The 12,207-nt window shown below is 43.0% G+C and overlaps 1 protein-coding gene across 6 annotated transcripts in view; it reads right to left on the reverse strand.

The window, feature by feature from the left end:
• Positions 1-3,239: 3,239 nt before the first annotated feature.
• Positions 3,240-12,207, reverse strand: part of lima1a (LIM domain and actin binding 1a) — a 43,581-nt gene continuing 34,613 nt past the window's right edge. For all 6 annotated transcript variants that reach the window (XM_055013121.1, XM_055013124.1, XM_055013122.1 and 3 more), the window contains 7 exons: positions 10,920-10,962; positions 9,472-9,560; positions 7,874-7,939; positions 7,686-7,737; positions 7,293-7,357; positions 6,720-6,853; positions 3,240-4,900 (listed from right to left, as the gene is read on the reverse strand). In XM_055013121.1, coding sequence (XP_054869096.1) covers positions 3,865-4,900; positions 6,720-6,853; positions 7,293-7,357; positions 7,686-7,737; positions 7,874-7,939; positions 9,472-9,560; positions 10,920-10,962 — 1,485 coding nt within the window. In that variant the 3' untranslated portion in view covers positions 3,240-3,864. The remainder of the gene's footprint in view (positions 4,901-6,719; positions 6,854-7,292; positions 7,358-7,685; positions 7,738-7,873; positions 7,940-9,471; positions 9,561-10,919; positions 10,963-12,207) is intronic.

The following is a 12,207-nucleotide window of genomic DNA, read 5'->3' on the forward strand; positions in this document are numbered from 1 at the left end:
GACTGGGAGGAAGCCGGAGTACCCGGAGAAAACCCACGCATGCACAGGGAGAACATGCAAACTCCATGCAGAAAGATCCCGGGAAAGCCGGGACACGAACCAGGGACCTTCTTGCTGCAAGGCGAAAGTGCTAACCACTACGCCACTGTGCAGCCCAACTCATTTTGGGTCTTTTAGCATAATTTTTGTATCTTCTAATGTGATTTTTTTGCAACGTTTTGTGTCATTTTTGTCTCTCTGTGTCAATCTAACTATGCAGCAAAGTACAGAGAAATGCGAGAGAACTGAGTTTGCACGTTTGTTTTCCAGCAAGACCACCTTGCTTCACATAATGATGCTGCCACCACCATGCTTCACATGATGCTGCCACTACCACCATGCTTCACATTATATGCTGCCACTACCATGCTTCACATCATGATGCTGCCACTACCATGCTTCACATGATGCTGCCACCACCATGCTTCACATCATGATGCTGCCACCACCATGCTTCACATGATGCTGCCACTACCATGCTTCACATCATGATGCTGCCACCACCATGCTTCACATAATGATGCTGCCACTACCATGCTTCACATGATGCTGCCACTACCATGCTTCATATTATGATGCTGCCACCACCACCATGCTTCACATGATGCTGCCACCACCATGCTTCACATAATGATGCTGCCACTACCACCATGCTTCACATCATGATGCTGCCATCACCATGCTTCACATAATGATGCTGCCACTACCATGCTTCACATTATGATGCTGCCACCACCATGCTTCACATGATGCTGCCACTACCACCATGCTTCACATAATGATGGTGCCACTACCACCATGCTTCACATAATGATGGTGCCACTACCACCATGCTTCACATCATGATGCTGCCATCACCTTGCTTCACATCATGATGCTGCCACTACCATGCTTCACATCATGATGCTGCCACCACCATGCTTCACATCATGATGCTGCCACCACCATGCTTCACATCATGATGCTGCCACTACCATGCTTCACATCATGATGCTGCCACCACCATGCTTCACATCATGATGCTGCCACTACCATGCTTCACACGATGCTGCCACTACCATGCTTCACATTATGATGCTGCCACCACCATGCTTCACATAATGATGTTGCCACTACCATGCTTCACATCATGATGCTGCCACCACCATGCTTCACATTATGATGCTGCCACCACCACCATGCTTCACATGACACTGCCACTACCATGCTTCACATTATGATGCTGCCACTACCACCATGCTTCACATTATATGCTGCCACTACCACCATGCTTCACATTATGATGCTGCCACCACCATGCTTCACATAATGATGCTGCCACCACCATGCTTCACATAATGATGCTGCCACTACCATGCTTCACATCATGATGCTGCCACTACCATGCTTCACATGATGCTGCCACTACCACCATGCTTCACATTATATGCTGCCACCACCATGCTTCACATCATGATGCTGCCACCACCATGCTTCACATGATGCTGCCACTACCACCATGCTTCACATAATGATGCTGCCACTACCATGCTTCACATTATGATGCTGCCACCACCATGCTTCACATGATGCTGCCACTACCACCATGCTTCACATAATGATGCTGCCACTACCACCATGCTTCACATAATGATGGTGCCACTACCACCATGCTTCACATAATGATGGTGCCACTACCACCATGCTTCACATCATGATGCTGCCATCACCTTGCTTCACATAATGATGCTGCCACTACCATGCTTCACATCATGATGCTGCCACTACCATGCTTCACACGATGCTGCCACCACCATGCTTCACATTATGATGCTGCCACCACCATGCTTCACATAATGATGCTGCCACTACCATGCTTCACATCATGATGCTGCCACCACCATGCTTCACATAATGATGCTGCCACTACCATGCTTCACATAATGATGCTGCCACTACCATGCTTCACATAATGATGCTGCCACTACCATGCTTCACATCATGATGCTGCCACCACCATGCTTCACATCATGATGCTGCCACCACCATGCTTCACATCATGATGCTGCCACCACCATGCTTCACATCATGATGCTGCCACTACCATGCTTCACACGATGCTGCCACTACCATGCTTCACATTATGATGCTGCCACCACCATGCTTCACATAATGATGCTGCCACTACCATGCTTCACATCATGATGCTGCCACCACCATGCTTCACAGTGGGGATGGTGTGGGGGTTGTGAAGGAATTGTCCAGCTACAAATTCTCCGTTGGATTGCGGTCTGGGCTCTGACCTGGCCACTCCACAACATTCACCTTGTTGTCATTTAACCATTTCTGTGTTGTTTTGGCGGTTTACTGAAAAACAAATCTTCTCCAAGTCTCAGTTCTCTTCAGATTGCATCAGGTTGTCCTCCAGGATTTCTCTAAATTTTGCTGCATTGATTTTACCCTCTACCTTTTTAAGCCTACCTGGACCTGCTGCTGAGAAACATCCCCACATCATGATACTGCCACCACCCTGCTTGGTAATGTCCTAAAAACTCAAGTTTAGTCTCATGAGACCAAAGAACCTTCTTCCAGCTGACTTTAGAGTCTCCCACATGCCTTCTGTTGGAATCTAGTCCAAATCTTTTAGCAGTAGCCAGGACTACTGATCCACCACTAACTGAACGTTTGAGATACAGGTGTCTTTATACTACAGTCACTGTACTCAGATAATCTACATTGTGTGAGCACTAATTAGCGGCACCTGTGTTGAATTAGGTGTTCTATGACTTATTTTATATTTATGTAATTCATATCAAAGTGAAACTAGATTTGTTCAGAGTTTTTATGGTTGCTGTCACTTTGACATGTAAGTCTTGTAGTAAATCCTGGTCAAAAAAGCCACATTAAATTGACTACTTTTTACAGGCACTGAATATCACTGTTCTTAACATGCGTTTCTTTCCTCGGATTTACCTTTTTTGGTGTTTTTATGCTATCCTGCACTAATCTTTATTGATTCTTTTCAATTTTTATTTCTGCAAAGGACTTGTAGCTTTAAGAACAATATAAACTGGGATCATTATTAGTATCATACAGACCTAAACAAATATGGACACCTAGCGTCAAGCAAAAATCAGTGTTCAATATAGTAAGTCACAGTTTTCATAAGCTCCTAAAATACTCAAATGTTAAACTCTGGATGAGCTACTCAGACAAGAAGGTTTGTGTATAAGAATTTATTTAAACAGTAGCAGTTGAGGATATTTGGTCCCCTGGTTTAAAAACAGTACAACAGTATTCATGTCCAGTTTTAACTTTTCAAAATTAAAAAATAAAAATCAGAAGTGTATGATTTCAGTTTGCAAATGTAGGATTGCCATCCTACAGCACAAAACTAACTGAACCCATTATTTAAACATGCAACAGTGAAGTGCTGGATTTAGTTTCTTTCCACACAGTTGGTTTCAGATCAGGAGGCATCCAATGGAAATAGAAAATTACAAAAGGCATGTGCACAAAAATAAAACGTCTATTCTGTGAGTCATAACCTTTGGACTTTAGTTTTAAAAAATATTTCCAACGGGGTTTCATTTTAATTACTGTACATTTAAAAAACAAAATCCTGTCATTTTTTTCAAACGGCTTGTAAAAATTATTTTTGCAGAAATGGCTTTAAGTGTTTCAGACTGAAGAGGCACGAATCAAGAGTTCAGTAGAGTTCACACTAAACACGGCAGCAACTTTCTTTTAAGAAAAAGAAGAAGAAAGCATCTAAAAAAGAAGGAATGGCAAGAAATAGTTCAGTGAAACATCCATGGCTGCCGACTAGTTGGCCAAGAATTCAGTTTAAACGTCCTCTTCCTCCTCTTCGTCATCGTAGTGTCGGTTCCGTTTGATCATCTCCTCCACCGTCAGCGCCTCCTGCTCCTCCTCTTTATCGTCCACCTCCTCGCTGTCCCAGAAGCCGACGTCCTGAGACGCCCGGCTGGCCTCCACCTCCTCCTCTGGGGAGGAGACAGCCGTCGGCTCATGAAGTTTCATCTCCTCCTCAAGCAGATCTTCCTCCTCCATCTGCTCCTCCTCAGCTGCTCCTCCTGCAGCATCATCTTCCTCCGTGGTGAGATGATCTTCTGCCGCCTCCTCGCTCTTCATCTCCTCCTCCCCTGAGCTGGTGTGAACATCCACACAGCTGTCCTCGGTGGGGGTTTGGCTGCTGGACGACGGCTCGCTGTCCTGCAGCTCCATGCTGGAGGGTTCAGGACTGAGCTGCTGGTCGACCACAGCAGGAGGTGAAGGAGGAGGACTCTGTTTTCTGGCCTCAGCAGGAGGGCCGCTGGGCTGAGCTGCCAGGGTGAAGGCCAGGCTGCGCTCCTTCAGGGAGGAGCTCCGGCGGAGGCAGGGGGAGCCTCTGGTCTGCTCTGGAGGTGAAGATGGAGAGTCGTCCTCTGGTGGCCACTTGGCTCTGATGGGCTTCCCTGCAGAGCCTCCATCTGTGGTTGGTGTAGCTCCACTGCTGGATGTTTCCTCCGGCTCCGTCCGTGGAGGCCAGGAGATCTTCAGCCGGCGGGTCTCTGGAGGTCTGTCGGCCTTCTCTGGTGATCCTTGACCCAGAGCCTCCATGGTGGCCATCAGGACATTGACTTTAGCCAGAGGAGAGTCCTCCACACTGGGGCTCTCCAGGTCTGAGGCTGGGCTCTGGATCTTTGGTTTGGTCGGGGGATTGGATGAAGGCGAAGTCTCACCGCTTTCGCCTTTACCCTCCCACAGCTCTTTGTGAGGCCGGTGGCCGAAGCCCTCGTCGTAGTTTCCTTTGGCCTTGAAGAGCTGGCAGAAGTGCGGCTTGCAGTAGACGTTGTTGTGCAGCGAGGCGTAGTTCGCCAAACTGGACGAGAAAACAGATTATTAGAAAACTGACACACAGAGATTCATGCAATCAGACGATAAAACCTCCTTCTCTTGTGTCTTCTCTTTAGGGATTTTCACTTTGCAGAATGATGTTGAAAACTTCTGACGACTCTTTTTACCTTCAGTCTTAGTTTCACACGTCTACATTGAGGTGCAGCTCAAAAACTTAGACTAGCATTAAAAGACATCATTCAAAAAGGTCAACTTTCATATACTCTATGTTGATTATACATAAAGTAAAATATTTCAAGCCTTTTATTTTTGTTATAATTTTAATAACTCTGTCTTATAGCTTCTGAAAATCAGAAATCCAATATCTCAAATGATCAGAAAATTTACTAAAATGAATCAAAAAGAAGAATTTACAATAGAGAAATGTCCAACTTCTAACAAAAGGTGTCCATTTAAATGCTGTACTTGGTCATACAAATTATTGCAACGTGGCTTGGAGGTGATCAGTCTGCATGAAAGTTCACCTTTTTGAATGAAACTATGGGGGAAAAACAACATGTATTTGGGATATTCTAACTTTTTCAGCTGCACGAAGGACACAGGAGGACAGACGTGTTCAGCAGCTAAAATAAATTAACTTGTTAGAGGCAGAAGGAAAAGGCATAAATGTAATTTTTATAGTTTTTTTCAAAGGTTAATGGAGGTTTTTCTTCTTGGCCTCTCTGCTGATTATATTTCTGACCTTTTAGTACCATCTGAGCCTGCAGGTAGTTTAAGATCCTCGGGGCAGATGTCTTCTTGTATTTACTGCAGAGGCTGATTAAAAGAGGAGACGTTGCCTCGAGAAATCAGGTTGGCTAAGTCAGTGACGTCCTTTAAATCTTTTCTTAAAACTTTTCCACTAAGCTTCTGATGCATTTTTTTTTTTAGCTTTTTGCCACGTTTCGATTCAACATTTTGAAGGCAAAAGCGTTTTGCACTGTTTGCACTAAAACCAATGCATAATCTTGGCTGTATTACCATCTTTCAGTGTTTTTCAAAGGTTGATATTTTACTTGTGATGCTGGATATACAGAGACTTATATAATTTACAGATGTCTCCATAACACATCACATGCATCGGCTGAAGCTAGCTGCACAAAGAAGCAGAAGAAGTCCCCACTGAGTTACTGCATCAAAACTCAGACAGATATGCAAGGAAAGAATTGTTGGAAAAGAGTGAAGTAAGGCATTTTATTGACCAAAAATGGTCATAATCCAGAGTCCCGAGTTAAGGCAGTTTATCTGGTAAGGCTATGAGGTTAGCATTGAGGCTAAACCACCTTGAAATAATGTGTAATGCTTCCAAATTGAAAATAATTGTATTGTAGTTAACAATTTTGTTTGGAAACATTATGTAAATATGCAGGTTAATGTATTTTATCCAGTGCATGTGAAGGCTCCAGTCCCCACTTAGTTACAACATCACAACTCTGACAGATGTGTGGCCAAAATTTGTTTAAAAAGAGTAAAATAAGTCTCAAAAATGAGTTCCAGGCAGTTTATGTGGTGTGATGTTGAGGTTAGCAGTGAGGCTAAACCCAAAGGCTGTGCACAGACAAGCCTCTAGTCCCCATTCAGTTACTGCATCACAACTCAGACAGATGTGAAGCAAAAAAAAACAAAAAACAATTTAAAGACTGAAATAGGGTGTTTAAATGGCCAAAATGGTCCCAATCCAGAGCCCTGATTTCCAGTCAGTTTGCCTGGTATGACTGAAGTTAAACCACCTTGAAAGCTTCCAAAGTTGAAACAATGTGTGGTTTTTTTTAACAGGCATTTCTGGGATGCCTCAAATTCCTCACCTGAGTTTGGTGTTGCAGTGCGAACAGCGGAAGCAGGAGGTGTGGTAAACATGCTGGTTGGCCACCAGCCTCTCCAGAGGATAAACCGTCTTCAGACACGACACACAAGTTTCCCTCACCGGCAGGCGGAAGCTCTGCAAGCAAACCACAGTAAATTCATTAGAGATGCCAGTATCACCACAATTATGTTTCCAATGAAAAATAAAATGACGTGGGAGACTCTGAAGTCAACTGGAAGAAACCTCTTTGGTCTGTTTAGACTGAATTTTATTTTTTTTGACCTTCAGATTCCGATTCAACACTACAAACACAACATCCCCATCATGAAGCATGGTGGTGGCAGCATCATGTTAAATAAATCTAAATAAGACATCTCGTATATGTAAGTTGAAGCACTTTCTCCAGTGTATGTGTACATTTGAAAAGCTTAGCTGCAGATGCCAGCTGTCACAATAAGAGGAGGTATATTAATGTGTTAAATATACCACAGGAGAGAAGAAAAACCGAAATCAGAGTTTAAACTGGCAACAATCCACCATGGTGCATCTCCAAAGTGCACTGTTTGATACTCACTCTGGGAGTCTTGGCCTGAGGAGAGTCTTTCTGTGTGGAGGAAGCAGCAGCACCAGGACCAGAGCCTGTGGTTAAAAAAAAAAAAAAAGTGTTAGAAAATGCAATGATGCTAAGTGAACACTAGAGGGACCCATTCTCACATTTAACAAAAGCAGAGTTTCACTTTAATGAAGATACTCAGGAATCCAAAATAGAGAAGTGAATAGAGGTTAGAAATGAAAAAGAAACTCCTACTTTTTTCAAATAACTATTAGCACAGAATAAATACCTTATATTTTATTTAAACTAAAGAACTTCAGCTGTTGTTATAGTGTGAACTCCACTTGTCAGTTTCTCATTACAGGATAAAGAACTCTAATTGTAAGTAATTTGAAGACATGGAAGTATATTTACCGTTGCTCTCCGAGGTAAAAACTCTCCTGCCGTTCTGCTCAGACTCTGGACTCTGAAACGATGAGGTCATTACATCACAAACGAACCGTGCAGCAAAACATCCATCATGTGAGTAATGTATGACCTCACAGACGAACAGAAACTGACGCTGTGTTAATATGAGGAAGTGTTTTTAGTGAAAACCTCACCATGTCCAGGTTAAACGGAGGAACATTCTCCTTCTGCTTCCCACAGAAACTGTCCAGCTGATCAGTCTGAGTGACACACAAGAAACAAGACATGTAATTTATACTTTCATTCTATGTAAGGTTATTTTTGTGTAACTGCATTTCACTACTGCGCAAAACAGTCACTTCTGAACACTTTGGAACCAGACAGATGTCAGCTGCAACAATTATTGATTATACTATTGGTCATTGTGGAGAATAGTTCGAATAGTTTCCATCCACCTTCATGAAATCAGCTCAGTAAAACCAACAGAAATGCCTCGATCCCTGTTCCCACACTGGGATCCTGAACTTCTAATATTCATCTGAATCTCAGCGAGCATCTACTGACATTAACCTTGTGGATTTAGTTGCAGAGTTAAACACAAATGAAGGAGAGCAAACTAACTTGGAGAGCAGCAGAAAGAGGCTTTCAATGACGGTAATGTCATTAATCTAAAACTAATGGAGGCAAAAAATAATCAGAGAAAGGTAATTAAATTGTTAATCACAATTATTTTTATTTTGATTGTGACAGAAGTAATGCATAAATTTAAAGAAACTTCTAGAGTGCTGCTGAATTTCAGAAGTCGTTAAGTATTTGTGTTTTTGTCTCATTGGTTTCTTTCTTCTACTTTTATTCTATGAGTTAGAAGTTTTATATGTTTAATTTCTTGGGCTGCGGTGAAAAATAAAGTCCTACTCTGCCCAGACAAAGTTAGGTTTTGGGAGAAAAAGGTGACTTATGTGAACTTAGTATGAAACTTAAATTCAGATTTTAAAATAAGTAATAAAAATTGACGCAGCCAAGGGTGAGATGGTAATAACTTAGATCTAAATAGCAATGCATAGTCCTACAATTCCCATCGTGCAACATGATAGCACCATCTGTAGTCAGTTTTAGTGTTAAGAATTTAGAGTCTTGTGGCCTGAATAGCAAATAGCTTACAAAGACAAGACAGTTAGAAATAGAAAAAACAAGATCCAGGAAGTGTCGCTCCATTTTAAATCGTGCAGACAATCACTGGAGAAAAACAATGCGCTACGTTTTCAAGTAATTCATTCCTCAAATTACAGCTGCAGATGGTCAGAGAGTGTTCCCAGCATGGTAGGAGCACTGGGAGCAGAGCATTACTGCATCAGAAGACTACTTTGGAAGGACTGGTGGACAAATTTAAATCAGGTTTTTACGTTTAATCGGCAGTCCTGGAACTTCTTGATCATACCTTGTTAAGGCGCAAAATGCAAATTACCTAGAGTCACGCTGAGAAAATGTTTTCACAGGCCAGTTGTCCCTTTTACACCTTCGTAGATCAAACGTTGCAGGAGCACTAGGAGCCGAACATCACTGCACAAAACTATAATTCAGATTTTTACTTTTATCGGCGCAGCCCTGGAACTTCTTGATCGCACCTTGTTAAGGTATAAAAAGCGACTTAATCATGTTGTTTTCACAGGCCGATTCTTCTTTAGCATCTTAGTAGATCAAACATGAAGGATTTCATGCACTGACCATGAACAGCAGCGTTTCCTGCAGTTTCGGAAAAAAAAGGTATAAAAACGCCACTGAAGATACTCACAGAGGTGGGCGGGACTTCCTGTTTAGAGATGGCGGCTTGGTAGAGGGCCATCCTGTCTCGCAGAGGAGTCGACTCTGCAAGACTTCCATCTGGAAAAACACAAAATAAACAGAGAAGTTGGCATCTAATAGATGTAAAGATTCATTTTAAGGAGTCTTAACCGCAACCCAACAGTTTATCTTGTTTGAAGAAGAGTTTTAAATGAGTCACTAAAAGTTCTTCTGCTTGCCGTAGCTTGAAAACTCACAATTGCATCATCGATTCAGTTCATGTTTTTGTACAGTTCATTAAATGTTGGGAAAGTTCGCTGCATGACGAGACAAGCTGTTTTTTTTTTTTTTCCGTGCCAGTTCACTCTGAGTGCAGAGCGGCTGGTCGGTCATGAAGGCTGCTGACGGGAACTCGAGGTCAGGAGTTGTGAGTCGGTCTCTTCCTGTGTTGTGCTGACTAAACGTTTACTGAGCAGCCGGTGGCGTCACTTCTGAGCTTCTCGCTTCTGGGAAGGATGTAATCCATCCAGGGGAAGGCAGGACATGAGTTTTGTTTGTGAGAAGTATCAGAGAACGAGGCTGGAGGTGCAGATAAACCGACTGGAACAAAGACTCTGTAAATGTGACGTGTTTTTGTCTTTCTATTTGGTTTTACAGTGGCTATAATCCATTTTTTCATGTTATCAACTCATGTTATTTTCTTCATCTCTCATAATGTTGCAGATGTTGGTTCACTTTTAAAGAAAAGGTCTTAAAAAAGTGCAGATATGTCAGCTAGATGCCAGATAGTTCCCTCAGGAGCAGGCACAACAAAGCTAAAAAATGACTCAATACCGGACTTCTCTTCACCAAGTGACCAGAAACAGACACCAAATGAAAGTTAATGTAACATTAATACGATGGTGATTTATTAATGAATCTGCAGCTTGTTTCTGCTGCCCTCAAGTGGCCAATAAAATAGTATGAATTAGGTTTAAAGGTACCAAATAAATGAACAGATGCACTTCATAGCATGTACTTTTTATTGAATTCTTTACCGTTTCCCCTTTGAACTCCAAAACCGACAAGCGGGTTCAAAAAGCGTGTCGTGTTTAAAAAAAATTGCCACCATTTATCAGAGCCAGAAACTACAAAAACAGAAAGGATCTTTGGGTTTTAAGCTTTCCTATCATCCTAGAATGTCTTGTGTTAGTGCTATGAGGAAAATTGGTCAAAAATAAGCCTAAAATTGTACTTCTCATTTTAAAAAAATTGCCAAAAATAAACCATTTACACCAGATCCCTCAAAAAACTAGAAATTCTTCATACCTCAGCACAATCGAGAATTCGTGAGTGGTAAACAGTCATGTGATGTAATATTTTCCAGCAGAAATTAAACAGAATATGAGCCTGAAATTGAGAATATGAGAATTTTATCAAGATCCCTTTGCTCTAAAAAAAGAAAAAATATGGACATACCTCCTAGTATCTGCTCCATGTTGTTCCCGCTGTTATTCGTCGCCTGCAAGGGAAAAAAACACGGTTAGAAATGTAGAAAACAAACATGTATGAATTTGTAGTTTGCAGTTATTTGATGCTCACATGTTTCAGAGCAAACAGGCTGGAAGTTACAGCATCCATGACGGAAATCAAAGCGTAAAGCAATGAGCGGAAGATACGGGAGGTGAAGTGTGCGAGTGTTTGTCCTGCGAAAACCATTTAATCCACTAATGAGCTCAGAGATGGAGACAGACTGTCAGCATCTGCCAGAAAATAAATCGCTAAAACACCGTAGACCAACGCTAAAATCTTCAATTTGCAGACGTGAAAACTGCAAAACAAGGATAATTCAAACAGGATCCGTTCATTAAAGTCAAACCTGACATGGCCGAAACAGATAACCAGAGGTTTAATCCTGCAGGAAGAGAGCACCAGCCCAGAGAAACGAGACGTGGATTCTCAGTTAAACCACTCCTACTACATTCCTGCCAGCTTCTTTACAACATGAGAACACTTAATGTACAGATTACACAACAGGTCAAACAGCATCCACATTTAGCCTTCGGTCTGCACGTGCTCAGTAGATTTACCTCTACAGGTATTCACCCTCCTGGAGGTTTTGTCCTTTTATTGCTTTTCTATGTTGAATCAGGCTTCACATCATGATGCTGCCACCACCGTGCTTCACATCATGATGCTGCCACCATCGTGCTTCACATCATGATGCTGCCACCACCGTGCTTCACATCATGATGCTGCCACCACCGTGCTTCACATCATGACGCTGCCACCACCGTGCTTCACATCATGACGCTGCCACCACCGTGCTTCACATCATGACGCTGCCACCACCGTGCTTCACGTCATGACGCTGCCACCACCGTGCTTCACGTCATGACGCTGCCAACACCGTGCTTCACGTCATGACGCTGCCAACACCGTGCTTCACGTCATGACGCTGCCAACACCGTGCTTCACGTCATGACGCTGCCACCACCGTGCTTCACGTCATGACGCTGCCACCACCGTGCTTCACGTCATGACGCTGCCACCACCGTGCTTCACGTCATGACGCTGCCACCACCGTGCTTCACGTCATGACGCTGCCACCACCGTGCTTCACGTCATGACGCTGCCACCACCGTGCTTCACATCATGACGCTGTCACCACCGTGCTTCACATCATGATGCTGCCACCACCGTGCTTCACATCATGATGCTGCCAACACCATGCTTCACATCATGATGCTGCCACCACCATGCTTCA

Source organism: Amphiprion ocellaris, chromosome 8 (assembly GCF_022539595.1).
Source record: "Amphiprion ocellaris isolate individual 3 ecotype Okinawa chromosome 8, ASM2253959v1, whole genome shotgun sequence".
In the NCBI taxonomy this organism is placed as follows: domain Eukaryota; kingdom Metazoa; phylum Chordata; class Actinopteri; family Pomacentridae; genus Amphiprion; species Amphiprion ocellaris.